This window comes from Delphinus delphis, chromosome 17 (assembly GCF_949987515.2).
Source record: "Delphinus delphis chromosome 17, mDelDel1.2, whole genome shotgun sequence".
NCBI lineage: Eukaryota > Metazoa > Chordata > Mammalia > Artiodactyla > Delphinidae > Delphinus > Delphinus delphis.
Genome location: NC_082699.1, coordinates 31,058,336 through 31,080,212, shown reverse-complemented (window position 1 = coordinate 31,080,212; position 21,877 = coordinate 31,058,336). Strand labels below are relative to the sequence as shown.

General features: G+C 36.3%; 1 protein-coding gene across 1 annotated transcript in view; it reads left to right on the top strand.

The window, feature by feature from the left end:
- Positions 1-2,958: 2,958 nt before the first annotated feature.
- MMP16 (matrix metallopeptidase 16) overlaps positions 2,959-21,877 on the top strand; it is a 342,254-nt gene continuing 323,335 nt past the window's right edge. Inside the window, exon 1 of the mRNA XM_060035200.1 lies at positions 2,959-3,606. Within this exon, the coding sequence (XP_059891183.1) occupies positions 3,262-3,606 (345 nt within the window). The 5' untranslated portion in view covers positions 2,959-3,261. The remainder of the gene's footprint in view (positions 3,607-21,877) is intronic.

Below are 21,877 nucleotides of genomic sequence, written 5' to 3'. Positions count from 1 at the left end.
GCCTCCAGCCCTGACAAACCATTTGTAGTTCTCCAGATCTTGTGTTTATACCTCCGTTGCACACAGGTCTGAAGTATCCTTCCTTCTTTTAACTGCCTATTAATTTTTTACTTTTTCTTCAAGATACCCTTTGAGAACCACTACTTTTGTGATGTATTGTCCAAGGACCTCAGGGAAAATCAACTATTTCTTCCACCTTGTTCTATATCATCTTGCATACATAATTACCTGAGTCCTTACAACATTGCTATAATTATTATATGTCTGTCTCAGTATTTTATTTCTGTATTCTGGAACTTTGAATATTCATTCATTTCAGTATATTCATTTATATATTCATTGCTCATTGAATGCTCACTAATGAATTTTTTAAAGTTTGTAAAAAATGTTATGATTACTAATCACTAATTTGAGATTATCTTTTGAATTTAGGATTCCCTACTTTCATTTCCCTTACGATGGGTCTCCAAGGACACCTCACTAGTACAGGCCCTTACAGTTTCACAGCTGGACTTAAACACTGTTTTAACTCTCTTTGAGCCCAGTCTTCCCCATGGCCAATTTTATGCATAATTTTGAAGATAATCTTCAGTAGATACCTATTCTTATATAAAATGTTTTAGCAATCATTGTTCACCTATTTAACTGAATGTTAACTAAATATTTCATTGCCGGCCCTTCCCCATATCTTGCCTTCCATAAATACCCTGTTAATGTATCTCTCTGTTCTGAGCTCAGCTATTTTCTTTGACAAACAGGTTGCTTGCAGTGAGAAATCCCTCCTTGTTGATAGGTCAGCAGCATTTAACTTGCATTCCACTTCCTTGATAAAGTCTTCTAATATTCTGGCTCATTTAGCAAGGACTTCACCATTTAGAACTGTTTTCTCATGTAAGTCTTGTGTAAGTTTGTTTTACCTCCCTCCCTTCAATGCTATCTCCAGGATGAGTAAAACAACATTTTTTTCCCCCTGTATCTCTTCCCACTAAAATTTTGTACTTTGCTAGATATAATATATACATAAAAATAATTCTTAATTTATTAACAAATATTTCCCACCACATTTTGTTACTCTATATTGACATATAACACCTTGTACCTTCTATATAATGATCTTGCTTTCATGTTGCCTTCTAATTGTTTCAGGTACATAAATCAACTCAATCTACGGGTTATACAACTGTTAAGAGCAGAAACAGATTTCTATATGGAAAGTCAGTGGAGTGTATTGGGAAATGCACCGAAGTGGGAGTCAGAAAACTCAGGTCTTAATTCTGCCACTTGAATGATCTGCTGGAAAGTTATCTTTTATTACCATCGTTTTATCCACGTGTGAGATGAAAACAAAATCCTCAGGGATGTTTGTGAAAATTAAATGAGATACTATGTGTGGAAACATTCTGCAAACTATAATATGCTATACAGTATAAGGTATTTCTTATGTCTTCAAAATTCTTGTGGACAGGACATGCTGTGCACAAAACAGACTGTCAGGAAAGTCTCCCTGAGAGACTTGAGTCAAATTGGGTGGGTCATATTTCCTACAGTTTTTAAAGCATTAGTCAAAAAGTCCCATTCCTCAGCTTTATTACAGTCCAATGCAATTTTTGGCAAGATGTGTTTCAACATTTTCCATCTGCATGACCTCTTGTAGCTCTACTTCTTGCTTTACCAATTCACCCATGAAATTTGCTTTGTCAATTCTCTCTTCCACCTCACCGAGGTAGCTGCCATACCTGGAACAGTCTTTATTCTCAGCCTTGCCTACATTTCTTTCCAGTGGGCTCCTCTTCCCCTCTGCTGGTTGCCAAGGAGAAGCACGTTTATTGGCACGGCCCCCAAACAGATGCCTGCCTGTCTCCCTTCCCCCTTTCTCTTTCAGCCAAACCATCACCTGCCAAGGGCTGGTGGTTGCTGCCACCCCAGTCCACTGCCTCACACTGCTGCGGCTCGAGTCCTTTTTGGCAGCCTCTACCGAAGTTCCCCTGCCAGCAGCCTCCCCCTCTTGACTGCAGCTCTCCTCGCTCCCGCCAGTCTCTCCCCCGCTTGGTCTGCGCGCAGCCTCTTCCTCCCGCCCTAGCCAGCTGCTTTACTCGCCTTTCTTCAGGCTGCTCCCTCTCCTTTCCTCCCCAGCCCTTCCCCAAGCTCCCACAGCGCGATCCTTTCAGGCGCCCCCGCCCTCTCTGGCCCGGTGTTTTGTTAACACCCGGACCACCTCTCCGGGGTCCCAGTGTGTACCTGTTTCCACCAGACAGAACATCTTTGGGAAGTGAGCATTTTCCTCGTGCTTTGTATTTGACTAGATTTCCCTCACGCCCCCACCCTTTGCCATCCCCGCGAGCCCAAAAGGCGGGATGTTATGATGGTAGAGAGAATTCAGGGAGACAACAGGCCACATACTTGGTTGGTGGGCCCCAACAAAGTTTTGGACGCTCAGGACTTGCCAGCTCAGGCTTTTTAACCTTGGCCTGCTGGCAACAGACCCGAGCCCCCAAGCAGCGCACAGTGACCCGGGCGCTCCCTCAGATTCCCAGCGTTTTTTCGACTGAGGACGACGGTCGCCCACCGGGACCAGGCCTGGGCAGCTCCCCAGCCCATACCGGGGTCCGCAGCCTGAGCCCCAGCCAGTCCCCGGCAGGAGAGGGGCGCACTTGTTTCTAGGTGCTCGGCGGAAGGTGGGCGAGACGAAAGAATGGAGCCGCCCAGGTTCTTGCGTGCTTGTCTCGAGGATAAGGGGTGGGTGGTATATTAAACACCACGTCTCAATTCAGGGCCCTTCTCCCGGGCTGTCTACTTTCAGTGCGCGGTACAGTGGCAGTTCCCCTTTACCAGCCGTCTCCTTTAAGAAGCGCGCGCGTGCGAGTCGGGTTGTGTGAGTGTGTTCGTGTGCAGATGTGTGTGTGTGTGTGTGTGTGTGCGCGTGTGCGTGTGTGTGTGTGTGCGCGCGCGCGCGCGCCGAGGGCCCAAGAGTCAGGCAGACCCCGGGAAGGAGGAGTTATGTAGATTACGGATGAACGTTCTGGAGGGGAGCTAGGAGAGGAGGGAAGGAGAAGCAGAGACGAGAGAGCGAGGAGCGGCCGAGGCCCTTCCCGCAGAAGCAGGAGGCGGTAGCGGCGGAGGAGGAGTGGGCGGTGGAGGAGGAGGAGGACGCACCCTCTGGAGGCGGCGGCGGCTGCTGCGGCTGCGACTCGGTTCTTTGAGCCGGAACCGCCGGTGAACTTGGGCGCCACGTTCCCGGCCGCGGGCCCACGAGGATGGTGAATGCGAGCTGCTGCTGACTCTACCTCAGCCGCTGCTTCTCTGGGGGCTGCCGAGCGCGGGGGCCCTCTGTCTCCTCCCCTTGCCGGGCTGTGGGTGAACCTGCAGGCTCCTTACCCACCCGGAGGACTTTTGAAAGGAAACCAGGGAGGGAGGGAAAGGGAGAGAGGGAGAAAACGAAGGGGAGCTCGTCCATCCATTGAAGCACAGTTCACTATGATCTTACTCACATTCAGCACTGGAAGACGGTTGGATTTCGTGCATCATTCGGGGGTATTTTACTTGCAAACCTTGCTTTGGATTTTATGTGCTACCGTCTGCGGAACGGAGCAGTATTTCAATGTGGAGGTAAGAGTACGAGGGCTTTCTTCCTTCCCCCTTGCCTGGGCTGCTCCCTGAAACATATCGTTCGCTCGTCAGATCCTTGTAGCTCACAGCAGCCAGGGTCTCAACACATTGTTTCCCTTCCAGCCGCCAAGACCCGTGTTGAGTTTCCCTGTCTTAGGTGATGGATGCGCGTGAGACTGAGAATCCGTTATCCCCAGCAGCACAAAGCACCGTGCTGCGCGCTCAAAGACACAATTGTAGCCGATCCATGCTTCTTATCAAGGAAGGAGGCGAAGACCTAGAAGACCTACATATAGCAAACGTGTAGTTTCATAAAAGCAGTTTGAGTTTATAATAAATAAACTGCTCGGGAAACACAGAATTCATTGCTTGGCATAATGTGCTGCCTTGGTATTGTTCCTGAAATCTTTTTCCCTGTGTTTTGTGCCTAACAAAGGAGGTTAAAATCAAAGAATCTAGAGGAGAGCGTGGGAATACTTGATATGTTTAATAACATTACTTTGTGATAAAACACTTGACTAGACAGAGTCTTTTACTCATTTAGACATAACTTAATACACTGTAACTAGATCTGGCTTCACAGAGGACATGAAATCCATCTCTTGAAGTGTTTTCGCTTCCCCTCCCCCGCCAATTGAAAATAAATGTGGCCCAATGTAATAGTTCTGAGGTGTGTCTTACAATTTGATTTCACACTCTCATGGCAAAACATAGAGGATTTAGACTGTCATTTGCTTTACTTTGATAGCTTTGGGAACAGACAGACACAAAGCAAAAGGGAACTTAAGGATAACGACTTGTCAGACCTCTGCCAAAGTACTTTTCCTGTCATCAACTCAGCACTAAAGCCAGTAACATGCAATAAATCAATGGAAGCTTGTATACACCTGGGTTCTAACCAGTTTATCACCTACACGGTGGAGTACAAAGACAATAAGAGGGTCTTAGTAAAATATACTCCTTTTGGTTAGATCTTCTGTCACCTCAAAAGAATTATGATTAAGTCTCTGAAGAATAATGTGATTTTTTCCCCTATATTGTTGATTCTTTAAAGCTTATTTTCATTTTGTTGGGTGTGTGTGTTTACACAACAGCAGAACCTGTTGCACAGTATTTGAATGTGTTTCATGTAACAGATTTATATACAAAGTGTGCATAATAAATGCCATATGTGAGGGCATATTCTGAATATAATTCTCTGTTGTATAAACTGTTCTTAGGACTACATGTAATAAGTGATGGTTAATAGAGAAACAAAATATTTGAAAAAGTAAGAACCATTATCAAGAATTAAGTTTACAGATATTAAGTATGATTATATTACACCCAAACCCTAATTCAAACCAAAACTGTTTAACCCTTTGAAAAATACAACTTTGTTTTTCTGAATAAAAGAGATGGAAAGGTAAATCTGGTAAGTCCAGACTTTTCTTGGTTGCAAATTTGAACTGTTGGAATTGCATGCCACAGATGGATTTTTGTTTCTAATGTTTAAATCAAGAGATAATTTAATGTGGAAATGAAAAAAAGTAAGCAGTTCATAGACTAGAGGAATGAAAGTGGCAAGCTGTTATTTATAAGGTTATAAACAGAAGGGCCTATTGCTTCAGATTGGTGGTGGTGGTGATGGTGGTGAGATGGGGTGTGGGGGAGGTGTTAAAAGTAGGGGCTAGTTTTATCTTGCTCAATCTGAAGAGGGAGGGAGAGCCTGGATTCATGGCCACCTGCTTTAGGAAAGTCTTAGATTTGCTTTCAGAGATTATTGGGATAACATAAGTGTATTGATGATCATTAGCTTTCCTTTTTGAGCCTAAATAAAATGTGCGTGTATTTCTTCATAGTTTGAATCCCTCAATCAGTTCAATAAGATATTATTATGGGAGAAAAAGTTATGATTTTGCTAAAAAAAATTTTATTTTGAATTTCTGTAATTTCTGTTCTTTCTTCAAGATACATTTTAAAAATTGTTCATGGAAAAAAGAGGGTTTTTTTTCCTTCCATTTTTAGAGTATTTAACTTATTCCATCCATATTTATTACACAATGCAAAGATTTAATTATGAAAGATAAGAGGCATGTGCCATCTGAGACCTTAAAAAGGGTATTTGATACAAAGGAGATTTTCTAATTATTTAAAGTAGATTATGTTTCAGAGTTTGTATTATTCCCAAATAGCATTTTTTAAGCATTTGAACATATCCTTAGTTGGGTTTATATACTTATTTGTGTGTCATGATAACCTCCTTTTTTTAAAATCATAAGAATAGCTGCTAGGTAATTCAGCATACTATAAAGAACACGGATGACAGGATATTTTGTGACATGAATTTCTGCCTGATTCACTTTTATTAGATGTTTCTTTTTGGTAGGAAACAGTAATGGGAAGAATAGTCCATCACATCTTCAGAAAAGGCATTTATATTGTGTTGCACATTCTGATTGCAAAACATAAACTGAGACTGCTTCATTTGACTGATTCTTAAAGACAGTCTTAAAATAAACAGTAATGGTATCAATCATGCATGAAGCTCATATGATCACAATTTTTTTTTCTAGCAAGCGCACTAAGTTATTATAGTTGGAACGAAGCTTCTAAGAGATGCTTTTTATGCTGACAACTGAGATTACAATGCTTTATTCCTCGCTGAGCTTCACAATTGGTGGGACCCCTATACTTTTAATTTCTACAATTTAATGTTTAAAAACCTGTGTTCCCTCCCCATCTAGGTGGGAGGGAGTTGGGTAGAGGTATTCATGTTAACTCTTTCCTGTCTGATTTTGAAAGTATAAATATTTGAAATTTTTAAATTTTAGAGCAGGAGATATTTGTTAATATGCTGATGAAAGCCTATTACAGAGAAAGAGTGCATTTTGTTTGTTTGTTTTTGTATTTAAGAAGCAAAAAGGAACATCTCTTACAGCTAAGAAGGGTAAGACACTACCAGAAGCAGTACTATGGAAGAGATTCAATAAATTCCCCTCCTTATATATTTCTGGTAGAACACTGTTTAATGCTAAAATTTCACTATACATTTGTTTAAAGATTTTTGTTTATCACTGGATCCATTTATTGGAGTGCGCCTTTCAGTGTGTAATCATTAGCATGATGCAAAGGAGGTACATTGCTAATATTAACTAAAACTCAAAGACTGCTGTCATTGGACAGCAGTCTGAATCAGACGTGTTCATTGGTCAGAAGAAGCTAAATTGTTAGCAGAGAATCATGATTTAATCTGTACGCTCTAAAAAGTCATTTTGTGGCTAAAATAATTTTCATGTTGTAGTGGGGATTCTCATGATCCTGAGACTCCTTTATTTATTTATTTTTTTAACACTGCAAACACTTTTGTCATGAAATTAAGATAGAATATAGTTCATAATCAATAACTTTCATCATCAACTTTCATAGTTTGTCAAGTGTTAAATATTTATGTGAACATGTTCTTTATTTTTTTAAACAATAGCACACATTTCTAGTGAGAAAAATTATTTTAAGCCAATTTAATGGTAAAATAAAAGCATGTGATACTCTGAATGATGCACATATCAAAGCATGAGAAGAATGACTTGATGACAAAAAGAACTTGATAAAACAAAAATTGATTTTGTTCCTTTCTTTGTTAAAGAAAGAAGAGAGATTCTAGATTTCTGAAGGCTGTTTTATGACAAATACTATGAATTGTGTGTGTAACCCTCCTACATTTTTCTTGCAGTGTTTAACTGATTTAGTATTTATTCACCTTTGTCAGGTTTATCTGAATCTACCTAAAAGTTCAGTTTCCTTGGATTAGCTTTGTACTGCATATCATCTTAGCAGGAATTAGTGGTGAGACATTTCAGAGATAAAAAAAATATATTTTACAGATTTTAAAATGTCAGATGTTGGGATCTTTTCTCATATCTCTTATTTTCTACTTGCTTAAATAATCAACATGCATTATTTTATTTGCTCATGGAAGGATGGTGACAACGTGATCTGGTCAATCTCCTTGAGTAAGGGATTCTGACTACATCCCATAATTCTCCATGGTAGCAGTTTTATACTGGTCAATAGCAGGGGCTGCATAACTGATTCACAAAGGTTTTTAACCTGCAGCAACATTCCATGCTTTGGAATCCCAAGTTTGCTGGCCATTCAGAATATCAAAAGAACCAAGAACTCTGACAAAGAGGCCAGAAGACTCACTAGGCCTCAGGTTCTTCAGCTTCTCCTGTGTGTTCCACCTTAACTGTGCCTTTCTCTGTTCAGAATTGCTTGGTCAGGTTGCCCAAATCTATGGTTATTCATGAAATCCTTACTATTGAGCCTATACCAGTGAGGTAGATTGTCTCATACTACCCCTGAGAAATCCACAGAAAATAACCATCCAAGTCCATCCCTTTGTACAGCTGGGTTTTCGCTTTCAGTCTCTTCATCCCTATCAAGTAAGAATAGAGTTGGGTTCAATAACAGCTTTTTAATCTCTAGAGTCAGGTGAAAAGTGATAGATCTGGGCTTCCCTGGTGGCGCAGTGGTTGAGAGCCCGCCTGCCGATGCAGAGGACGCGGGTTCGTGTCCCGGTCTGGGAAGATCCCACATGCCGCGGAGCGGCTGAGCCCGTGAGTCATGGCCGCTGAGCCTGTGCGTCCGGAGCCTGTGCTCCGCAACGGGAGAGGCCACAACAGTGAGAGGCCCGCGTACCACACACACACACACAAAGTGATAGATCTAAAGTTTATAGCTATTTCAGGTTATTAACATGAGAAAATTTTAATGCACTTGTTCAGTGGTGTAATTGTTTTCTCTTATGTTGGATTAATCAATTATTTTATGTAAATTTATTTTTCTGCCTGACCTACCCCAAGGTACTACTCAAAATGTATCTGATCAGAATATTTGGTAAATGACCAACTGAAATTATTTCTGGACCAAAAAAGGACATTGAACATTTAAATCAATTAGTTAAATTTGTTGAGTGTCAAAAGACAAAGACTGATTTCATTGTGCACCTTCAGGAGCTTTCTGACCCTTCAGCATATATATTTCAAATTGAGAAAGTCATTTTTCATGTTACTTTCCATCACAATTCATTTTAAATATCTGTGAATGTAATTATATTCATCAAATAATTTTTTATTGTGGTATAGTATAGTGATTAAGAGCACGTATTCTGATTACTCATCCATAAAAAAGAATGAAATGATGCCATTTGCACCAACATGGATGGACCTAGAAATTATCGTACTAAGTGAAATAAATCACAGAGAAAGACAAATATCATATGGTATCACTTATATATGGAATCTAAAAAATGATACAAATGAACTTATTTACAAAACAGAAACAGACTCACAGACATAGAAAATAAATTTATCATTACCAAAAGGGAAAGGAAGGGGAAGGGATAAATTAGGAGTCTGATATTAATAGATACTACTATATATAAAATAGATAAACAACAAGGACCTACTGTATAGCACAGGGAACTATATTTGATATCTTGTAATAACCTATAATGGAAAAGAATCTGAAATGGAATATATATATATATGCATATAAAATTGAATCACTTTGCTGCATACCAGAAACTAACACAACATTGTAAATCAACTATACTTAAATTAAAAAAAAAAAAAAAGAGCTCATATTTTGTCACCAGATTGCCTGGATTTTAATCCCAGCCCTTTTACTTGCAACTTAATTGTTAAGTCAATAACAGGCAAGATAACCTCTGTGAGCCTCAGTGTACATATCTGTAAAACGGAGATACTAACAGTACTTGTCTCATAGGGGTTCTGATGATTAAATGAATACATGTATATCATATTAGGTAGATAGATAGTGGATAGACAGCAACATGCCTTCTCATAGTTAAATACTCCATACTATTTAGATATTGTTAGTAAAAATAAATGCTGATTCAAAGGTATAATAGCATCTAATTACAGAAAGTCTATCAGGTTAGGATATACCAGCAGGTCTAGGAAGATTTTATTTTAATACTTTTAAAATTTTACAAAATGTAATACACTAAAGTCAACCAAGCTAACATCAGTACATTTTCTTCCCGTGGGTTTTTCTTAGTTTAGTTCAGGAATGTGATTTTCACATTTTGCCTCATCATCTGTTACTATCATAGAATGTCAAGTTCAGCTGACACCTTCTTTTATAAGACTGAATTTGCTGAAATCTGTTTATCTTTTCTTCTAATACCATGGAAAAGAAATAGACCTTTATGATTCAATGGGCCTGTTTATTTTAACTGGCTCAATGCCCAAGTGCTTCCTATTCACATTAGGAGTAGGATTTGATATATAACTTAGACCAGCTCAATGTTATACCCCAAATTCAGACCATAAACATCTTTTTTTTCTTTTAGTTAATAGGGGAAGGAGGAGGATGGGCAGAAAAAGATATTAAAGTGGTTTATTCAATGACAAAGAAGTTTAAAATAAAATAACTTGTGCATGTAACATTGGGAATAGAAGATAGCTAGCAATATAGTATAATGTAGCCCTAGGACAGAGGGTCAAGGGACGTGGCCTTTAACTTTGGTTCTTATACTAACATAGCCTTGATCTTCGGCAAAAAGACAATTGAACTAACCTGTCACTAAGGCCATTTCCAAATTTGAAGTTCTATTGTATGAACCTCCAAGCTTTAATTTATATAGCCAAAAGGGGAAACTGTACATATTTATCCTGTAAATTTTGGGGCAACTGGCTAACAAATGTTCAGATTTTTTCTTTCTGAAGTGCCTATCATGAAGAAATACAGAATGTGCAACTTAAATCTAACATTTGTTATCTTCTGTAGTGACACAGGGTGTTCCATTTTGGAAACTATCCTAGCCTTCTGCTGAGTAGTAAAAACACTGGCAGCAAATTATATGTAATTTTAAAATCAATTTTTTGCCAAGGTAGCAAACTTTAAAAATTTAATGTTAAAAACATGCCTTGATGTTATTTTGAAAAATACGTGTCATCTACAAGTGGTACTTCAATCATAGAAAGGCAAGTTGGAATGAAATCAAAATAGTTTTTTGGGGGAGGGTCTCAAAATTCAAATCCATCTATATCTATATATAAAAAATATACACATATTTTGTAGTGAAATGAAGTACTTATACTGTATATTCCTTTTGCCCACTGTGGAAAATAATTTTGGCGCCTGGCTCTTTGAGGGTTATTTTTGTTCTTCACAACACATTTGATTTTGAACGTGAAAAATCAGACTGCATTTGTTTTATGAAATATGCAGCTTATGCAAACAGCAAAAATATTCCAGGTTAAAAGGATAAACTACTAAGTTAAAATATGTGACACTCAACTTTTTTCTTTTGCCTTCTTTCCTTGGGAAAGTCATTTATAGATTTTGAGGTTATTCATGTAATCATATTTGATTGTTGCTTCCTATAATTTAGCACTCTGAATAGATGTTCTTTGTCTTAGTGTCTCACCACTACCATTTGGCATTGTGCATCCTTGGGTTTGGATCAGTGGAATATCTTGAGGAGCCACATAACAATTTTAGGCAAGAGAGTAAGAGTAATCCCACGATAGGCTCCTAACCTTTGATTGTGACCTGTGGGTGTAGTATATAAAAGGAGGCTAGAGGGAGCAATTGAGCTGTTTAAAGATTCCAATGGTAGAACTTGGTTTAAAAATCAAGGCCAGTAGGTGCAATTAGATGTCTTAAAATGAATCATAGCCAATCATAGAGAGCTTAAGGAAATCAATGAACTATTCACGATTTAATGTGTGACTTAGGTTTACTAATAGCCATTTGGTACCGGTTATTACATATTTGATGAACTAAGAAGGAAATGAACACTTCTGGAGGAGTTTGGGAGGAGTTCTGGGCATGACAATATGACAAAGATTGTTACAATGTAGGACAGCTTTATATCTCCTTACACTATATATCGTAGTAACTGTAGATGCTTTTGGTATTCTCATTTTAACTAAAATGAAATAATTGTAGTCTTACAGATCAGAGTGGGATAAATCTAATTTGATTATGCCTTTTAGATATATAGCAAAAATCCACTTTTAAATGCTTGTCAGACTGTTATTTTATTTTTTAATGTTTACCAGGGTAATTTACTGAATAAATATTTTTTGATGAAAACACGTTTTAAAATATAGGTTTTACCTCTTTATCTTTTAAAAAAATATGTAAGAAATAAGCCACAAAAGTGTGAAATAGCGCTTTACCTTTAATAGGAACCTCAAATATGTTTTCAGTTGACCAGATTGTTATATAAGTGGAGATTAAAAAGGGGGCAGTCACTAATGCATTAGGGAGTGCTGACATTTAATTAAGATATTATAATCCACTTACAAGCATCATTCAGATTTTTTAAAGTTTTTAATCTAGTCAATTAAGTGAAATATGGATATATGAAGTAAGCCATGGCCCCACAGACAGATATTCTCAGGAGAGATAGTCCTTAGAGTGATGTATTCAAATGACCAAATAAACTACTCAATGGGATGGAATTTTACAGTATTTGTTTTAGTCATGCTCAAGTTATGGGGGAATAAACTGCCATTGTTTTAAGGAAGCTGGATACTTTTATGAACTTTATTTCATGTCCCCAAATTGCATGCACCTGAGGTGATGTCAGTGGACTACAGGCCTGTGCCTCTGCAGGTGCTGATGCAGTCAGACCCTAAGTGACATCAGTGGAAGCATTTTTTCCATGGGAACTTTTCACTGTTGAATTCATACCATGTGTTAATAGTTTCTCATTGTTTATAGCGATTAGAAATTTGAATTTGTTTTAGGTTTCTAATGTCTGTGTATTCATTCTCCCTTTAAACAATTGCAAGCCAGTTCCTTCTTGTAGCCCTACTTTTTCTTCTAGTTGAACTCTTGAGGGACTTTGTATTCTAGATATATTACAGGACACCAGGCTTGGAAATTGCGTAAAATTTTACAAGAAGCTACATTTTTTACTCTTCCCTCTTTCATTGTGAATAAGGCAGAATAAATTCAAAGAACTTCCAGAGTCAAATGTACACTCAATGATTTATATGAAATTGATAACCAGCTTACAAATACTCCCAGTTACAGATAAAATTCTTTTGGACATCTGTGTGTTTTAATATTACAACAGCTCTATTCATAGAACTTGCTAACTTGCTCCTGTATGTAGATGGAGTGAAATCGTTTGTTAGTCCCGTGGATGAATCAAGCAAATTACTAAAACAGTCTTTGCCTTATTTTGACCATTCATAAAATGGATTTGTGATCTTTATTGCTTGTCTATAGCACAGGTTTTGTAATGACAGCATTGAGACAATCCCAAGCAATCTCTTTCTTAGGTAAGAAAAGGGTATATCTCAGTTTTTTCACTCCCGCAGATAACTGGGAATGTAGAAACAATTATGTGCCAGCATTATATTCTAATTAGACAAGGTCCAAATAGCCAGTAGAATAGAAATACCTGGAATTGATTTCACTGAACACCTTATTTTAATGATAAGAAAAACAGAGTTAATTATCACTGGTTGAGCATTTGCTATGTGCCTGATAGTATTCTAAGTGCTTCATATATTTTAACTCATTTACATTTTATTACAATCTTGTGAGATAGCACTACTATTTCTCTTTCACAGATAAGGAATCTGAGGAATGGAGAGGTTGAGGAACTTGCCAAGGCCACCTACCCCTGAATTTTCCTGAAGTGGAATAGCCCAGAATCAAAGCAGGCAGGTTGGCTATGGAGCCCAGGGTCCTAACCGAGTAAATACAGGCAAGAAATAACTCCCAGGTTCCCAGTAGGGACAGTGTAGTCCAGTTCCATTGCTCACATCTTTTATATTCCAAACTGGAAAGAAATCATTGACATGCATAAAGAAAATGCTAGGTCTATCCTAGTATAGAGACTTACCTGGAGTAAAAACTGAATAGACTGTTGTTGATTTGATTTGTTGATTCAAGAGTGATTATTTGGTGCTCAATATAAATTTATTGTTTAATACCCTTTATGATTTTTTACTTATAGAAAGTTGGTAACCTATGTTAAATTGCATAATACTAAATGTGGCACAATCTTAATTATATGTAATATTAAATTAATCATAATATCTCATTCCTTAACTATTTGTTATGTTGCATGTTGTCACATTAAATGTGAATTTCAAAGGTTTTAGGAAGATTTGATTACATTCCAAGATGAAAAGAGTAGAACATGTAAAGGAAAACCTGTTAGATCTGTGTTCCAGTGCCCTGCTGGGGAAGAATATGTATGTATATGGCTGCTGACTGGCATGAGTTCTGGAGTTTGTTATTTTTATATATTGCTTTGATTGGGTAGAAGCTACAAGGAAACAGATATATTTGATCATTTCTAATATATTTTTTTTTATTTTAATGTAAAAGAGAACTTACTCAGAAGTAGATCATTTCAGAGGTGGATGAGGTGCCTCAGAACTCGCTGTTTGAGAATAGGCCTGATATCTGGTTATTGTCTTTATTGTAGAGGCAATGGAAACTTCTTGGTGGTTGACCTAAGGATGCTTTAAAAATTCTTCAGTCCTTAAGATTGTTGCTGTATATAGCTTTCAAGGCTCACTTAGTTCATTTATTAGCGTTTTAAGGAAAGACTATTTCTAAACCAATTTACAAAGGTGACTTTATAAAACATTCTCAGTGTTAAGTATCCATTCAGCTATCTGTCACTTTCTCTATAGGCAGTATATCATAATGGCTATACGCAAGAACTTTGGAAGGAATGCTTAAAAATCTTAGCTGTGTCACCAAATCTCAGTAAACTTGAGTGAGCCAAGTTACTATTTATTTCCTCATGTGTAAAACAGAGGTAATAATACTCAACTCAAGGGTGGTTCTGAGATTAAAGAGGTAAAAGATAATGGGTCAAGATAAGTAATAGCCTTCTGATTTACTATTCCCTGCTGAAATAAACAAACAAACAAAAAGGACAAACATATGAAACAGTGGTTTTTAAATCACTGGACATCAGGTAGTGAAGGACAGTCATCCCTGAAAGATGGGAAACAAACAAGATGAGCCCTATGATTATATCAATTTAGTTCATAGAGAGGGTTTCCAGGTGATAGTACAGGGAAGGCAGAACCAGGTTGAGCCATACAGACTCCTTGAGTTAAGGAGATGAAGCTGGGAGTATGGAGAAACCAAGGAGTTTAGAATTCACAGGTCAGAATACCAGAAAGGAGAATTCTGCAGAGAGAGAAAGCACTGGAGATCTGCAGAGCATTCCCCTTGAGTATTCAATTAAGAAGTGATCTGCACATTCCTGTGAAGTAACTAGTGGAGGCCAGAGAAAGAATCAACCAACAGGATCAGAGGGGACCATGCCTGCAGATCACACAGGGCTGGGAATAGTGCCCATTCTCACCAGCCACACTGGAAAACCTCATCATTTACAGGGTGTTGGGTAGAGTACTCAGAAGCATCTTGCTCCAGTAGTGGGAAAAAAAATCCCTGGACTGAAAACTGCTCTAGTTCTGCTTAAAAAGTCTTAAAAGCAAGACCTTAAAGGATCAAACTTTTTCTAAGTGACTAAACTGCTTTTCACAATAAAACTCAGTAAGACATATGGGAATACAAAAATCCAGCATTCAACAAGTTAAAATTCACAATGTCTGACATCCAATAAAAAAAATTACCAAGCACACAAAAAAGCAGGAAGACACAATACATAAAGAGGAGAAATATCAATCTGTCTAAACTGTCCTCCCTCAGTGATTTCCATCACTTGGCACCACCTACCACATATGTGTTCATGCGAGAAAAGTGGGCACCAATCCCCCAACTTCCTGCCCCTCACTCGTTACTTCTAACCAGTTGTCATTTTTTTCCCCTATAACATGCATCTTCGGTCTGTTCATTTCTCATATGTACTTGGCTACAGCCCTACTTTGAGCCTCTATAGCCAGTCTGGACATGCTGTATTATCCCATGGTCTGTACGACCTCTCATGATCAGACCCCACCCCTCTTTGTAGCCTCATAGCTCAAAGTTTATCTACTGAGCCCTGTGATTTAGCACAGCACTCAAACGAAAGATCCCTGTACAGGCCTAATATTATTGAAAACCCCCAAAAGTTTTTATTGTGTGATTTGTATCTGTCTATGTTTATAGTTCTAGACAAATAAACCTGAGAAAGTTTAAAAATATTTACTTAGAAATTCGTTTAAAACAATAATAATTAACTTAATATATTAACATAGATAACATATTTTTATGAAAAGCACATTTTACAAAAGAGCAATTGTAAGAAAAAAAGATATTGTTTTACTTTTCTCCAAATACCTTTAATATCTGGCTTAACAAAAGATAGCTGGATTCTCATATTTGTTTCTTTTATGTTAAAGTTTTTAAATTGAAGTATAGTTAATTCACAAAATGCTGTGTTAATTTCAGGTGTACAGAAAATTGATTCAGTCATATATATATATATTATTCTTTTTCAGATTCTTTTCAATTATAGGTTATTACAAGATATTGAATATAGTTCCCTGTAGTATACAGTAGGTCCTCGTTTATTTTTTATATAGTAGTGTGTGTATGTTAATCCCAAGCTCCTAATATATCTCTCCCCCTACTCTTAAGCTATCCTCTTTGGTAACCATAAGTTTGTTTTCTTTGTCCGTGAGTCTACTTCTGTTTTGTAAATAAGTTCATTTGTATAATTTTTTAGATTCCACATATAAGTGATATCATATGGTATTTGTCTTTTTCTGTCTGACTTACTTCACTTCATATGATAATCTCTAGATCCATCCATATTGCTGCAAATGGCATTATTTCATTGTTTCTTGTGGCTGAGAACAAAAAAAAATTAAAAATTTCATGGAAATACAAAAGGCCCCAAACAGCCAAAACAATCTTGAGAAAGAAGAACAGAGCTGAGGCTTCAGACTATACTACAAAGCTACAGTAATCAAAACAATATGGTACTGGCACAAAATAGACATTCAGATCAATGGAACAGGATAGAAAGCCCAGAAATAAATTAACACACTTATGGTCAAGTAATCTATGACAAAGGAGGCAAGAATATACAATGGAGAAAAGACAGTTTCTTCAATAAGTGGTGCTGGGAGAACTGGACGGCTACATGTAAAAGAATGGAATTAGAACATTCTCTAACACCATATACAAAAATAAACTCAAAATGGATTAAAAACCTAATACTAAAAACAGATACTATAAAACTCCTAGACATAAATGTAGGCAGAACACTGACATAAATTGAAACAATATTTTTTTGGATCCATCTCCTAGAGTAATGGAAATAAAAACAAAAATAAACAAATGGGAGCTAATTAAACTTAAAAGCTTTTGCATAGCAAAGGTAATCATAAACAAAACAAAAAGACAACCTATAGACTGGAAGAACATATTTGCAAATGTTGCTACCGACAAGGGATTAATTTCCAAAATATACAGACAGTTCATGCAGCTCAATATCAAAAAAACAACCCAATCAAAAAATGGACAGAAGACCTAAGCAGACAATTCTCACAAGAAGACATGCAGATGGCCAACAGACACATGAAAAGATGCTCAATATTGCTATTTATTAGAGAAATGCAAATCAAAACTACAATGAGGTCTCACCTCACACCAGTCAGAGTGGCCATCATTAAAAAGTTTACAAATAATAAACTCTGGAGAGGATGTGAAGAAAAAGGAAACTTCCAACACTGTTGGTGAGAATGTAGATTGGTATAGCCAATATGTAGAACAGTATGGAGATTCCTTAAAGCACTAAAAATAAAGTTACCACAAGATCCAGCAGTCTCAGTCCTGGTCATATATTTGGAGAAAACTCTGATTCAAAAAGATACATGTACCCCAGTGTTCATGGCAGAACTATTTACAATAGCCAGACATGGAGGCAACCTAAATGTCGATCGACAGATGAGTGGATAAGGAAGAAAAAAAAATGCACACACAAAATGGAATATTACTCTCATATTTGTTTATGCATTCACACTTGCAATATTATAAATCATGTAGCCCTGGTCAACACCACTGTCAATTGCAAGCTAATGAGAATGAAAAGGCAAATAATATCCTGTTAAAATATTATTGACTTAGCCAACTCCTGCAAGAGTTTTAGGACCCACAGAAGTTCCAGGATCAAACTTTGAGAACCACTGTATCAGCAGCTATACTGTTAATCTCTTTTCCTCCTAGATACCAAGATCCATTTTCCTTGGAGTCTTCATCAAAATGCTTAACCCTTTCATTTATTTCCCACCCTTCTACAGATTCTTCAGTGCCCAGCAAACATCATCTGATCTTCCCTAATTCCCATCTTTACCCCCATGAGAAGATGAGCCCATTATGCATTTATAATAACTTTTCTTATGCTTCAAAGTACCTATCATAATTATACAGAGTGTTTTACCTTCCCTCAAAGTTAGATACTGATATATTTATTTAAGACAAAAAGCTCACCCTTAAATTACTGTTGAAAATCCATTAAATGGCTTATTAATTGCTAAGACTTGGCACATGGACATGCAGAAGCCAAGTATCAACTTCTGTTTCTCAGCACCTTTGAATTTTGGTCTTCCTGTCTTTGGAATCATATAGGCCAAACTCATGTTTCCTGGGGAAGAAATTTAAGGAGACTTGAATTAGGTAATTTTTCTCTCTTTTTGCCTGGAGCATGTGGTTAAATTTGCTGTATTACATTAAATCCATGTGCAAATAATCTGTTGTAAATGGTTTGTGTGTAATAAATTAATATCTCTAACGGTAAATTATAACTTTATGAGACAGAGTATATCTGCCTTGGTCACCACCACTGTATGCCATAAGCCTAATGCTGCCATGCAAAAAGTTGAGAGCTCAGCAGATACGTGATGGAGGAATGAATGGGTTACATCATCCCTATTCACAGGTGTTAAATTTCTAGTTTAACTGACATCTTATGATCCATTTCAATAGTTATCTTTTCCTTTAACTCATTTTGCCCATACTAGGTGAAAATATGCTGTGTATATCTTACATTTACTTTAGTTACTTTATTCAATATATTTAACTTCTAATAATAAAAGGCCATATTTATCTTAGTGATTAATGGTTAACTAGTGAATAGACTGCACCCCTGGAATTTTTTCTAGTTATCATCATTACATTGCATCAGTGTTTCTGGTATAAATAAGTGTTTTTTATCTTATTCCACTGATAGAACATTTCTATAAATACCTATTGGCTTAGCATCAAAAAAAATGTAAAATTGGTCTTTGTTTTCAGAGGGGTGTATCAGAACATGTAGGGAAAATATAAAAGGAAAATAACCTTGTTCTGGTTCAGTGACTTCAGTTGTAGTTATTACTATTAATAAATGGCAACCTTCTCAAAAGAATATTCAGGAAAGAGCAAAAACAATTTTACTTGTATTTCATGGGACATCTTAAATCATTTCAATACCTCTTTTAGCTACATGGATGAGAAATAAATTGATATGCTGTCAAATTTTGCATCCATTAGCATGTAAAACCTAAGAGTGAATAATCACATAATAATTTGAATTTCTTTTAAATAACTTACATTAAAATTAGATCATCTTTAGTGTTCTATCAAGCACAATATTGAAGACACATGAAGAACTGACTCAAGAGATGTTAAAATTTGATGGATTTTCTCTTGCTGAACTCCTGCATATTGTTGATTGTCAGGATAAGAACAGCAGAAACACAAGACTTTTTTCAGTCTTTCATTGATACATGTACTGTCTGTCTGGATTACATCTTCCTTGAGAGGAAATATAGTCTTCTGAATATGAAACAGTCCATTATTAACTTACTTTTGCATTTTAAAAGAAAAATGAGTCTTCTATTATAGCATCATATTAGGAATGGCAAACTTACTGAGTCTATTAGTTGAGGACAGCCATCTGTCTAAGGGTTTTCAGTTGCATTTATTTTTTTCGAAAACCTTGTTTTCTTTTCTCTGTGTTACTTGAGTAATTTCCAGAAACTTTCTAGACACACATACACACATAATGCATTCTTTCCTGTGTTCCTTCTTTTTTCCTTCTTATGGAAATACATTATTTAAAATATTCTATACATTTTAACATAACAATACACTTTGGTGAATTTTTCTTATCAGTACATAAAGAACAACCTCATACTTATAACTTACATATATGGTAATTTATTTAATTATAGCCTATTGCTGGATAATTAGGTCATTTTCAAGGTTACTTCTATTATAAACAGTAATACAGTATGCTTACCTAAGCTTGTGTGAGTTTAACAAATAAAATTTCTGGAAGTGGAATTGCTGCATTAATGACTATATTTATTTATAATTTTGGTGTATTTTGCCAAATTGCTACCCCCAAAATACATCAGTTTAATCTTTATCAAGAATGCTTTAGCATTATTGATTCCACACACACCTACCAGTACTTTTAATTTTTTTCCAAATCTGATGGGTGAAAAATTAATTTTTATACAAATTTAAACTAATACAAACATTTGGCACTTAAAAATATTTTAATTAATTAAATTTTTAATTCAAGAAATTTTTCCCTGCCATTCTTTGTCTTCTTTTCTTACTGATTTATAAGCTTTATACATATTTATTAAGAAAATTGACCCTTTTTCTGTCATACATAATAAAATGAATTTGTTGATATGTTTTGGTTTTGCTAATTTATTTTTTCAGGTTAATTAGTCATATATATTATGGCTTTTAGTTTTGTATCATGCTTCAAAAAGTCTCCAGCATTTCAAATCTGTTTTTAAAAACAATTGTTTCTTTCTGTCTTTTTTTTTTTTTCTGTTTAAATCTTTGATTTGCATAAAATACTTTTGGTACAGGCACTAAAATTAGACTATAACTCATGATTTCCTCAAAATTGATTAATAGGTGCTTTGGCACTATAGACTGAGTAGTAGTCTTTTCCTGTATATCACATAGGTTTTGTTGAGAACTAATAACTATAAAATACAGTGGTTTAAGACAAATTTGATTAGGTTTGATGGATCCAAAGGCTGAAGACACCTTGTTTTCATATAGCTTGGCGAGGGCAGCTGTGCTGTATATGTCACACATGCTCTTGGAACCAGAGGCATATGGGAACATGTTCCCTTGGTGATGGCAAAGGTGCTGGAGAGCAAGCAACCACATCAGTTCTTATCCTCGTAACTAGCACACGGTCTTTTCTGACCAAATTCTTTTACCTAAAGCAAGTTGGTTACTTGACAAGGCCCAAGGTCAAGGAGATCAGATGTGCACATTGCCTCTGATGAGACCAGGGTAAGGGTGTGGATGTAGGAGGAGTGAAGAATTGGGACTAGTAATTCAACCTATGACACTTTTACTGATTTAAATGCTGCCTTTATTATATACTAATTTTTACATATATCTTAGCCTATTTCTGAATACAGTTTTTTCCACTGATTTATTTAAATCTTCCTGGGAAAATACCAAACTATTTTGCTTATTCTCTTCAGTAATGTTTCGCAACTTTCTATAGGCATGTAGTTAATTTATTTTTCCTTTTTTTTGTTGTTGCTATTTAGAATGGGAACTTCTACTATACTTACCAAATGATTTTTATTTAAAGAAAAGCTAATGATTTTTTTAATATATTAATTTCAAATAACCACCTTGTTAAATCATCATATTGTATCACATAATTCTTCTGTAGAATCTCTTGAGTTGTCTGGGTACATGATCATGTCATTTATACTTAAAGATAATTTTACCTCCTCAATTTTTTCTTTAATTCATTCTTTTGGGTAATTGACTTCCAGAGCAGTATTAAGTAATTATTGTGATACTAGACACATTGTCTTTATTCTGACTTTAGGGGAAACGAAGACCCATTTGTTTTCAATTGTCAATCATTAGCCTTTAAAATAATTAAAATCCTAGTCACTTTATCCAGGATAGTTACTTCTAGAATCTCTGTATATTGCCTTTAGATTAAGATTGATGGTGAGTACACAGCATGTTTAGCATGACAAAAAATTGAAATTTGGTCTTATTAAATAATGTTCTTCACCTTTTTCTTGATTTTAGTGTGATTTTTCTTTTAATATTTCCTATAGTTTCCTTGAAAGTTTGACTCTTTGACTTATTTATTGTAGTATTTCCATGAATATTACAGTGGTTGGATAGACAAAAATCATTTTCTGAACAAAACAACAAATGGATTGATTGATTAATTTTGTGATGGAATTTGGGCATTTTATTCTAGACTTTTATTCTGGATTTTGTTTCATGCAAAGGAAGCCAATTTGAACTACCTGAGTGATAGAGGAGG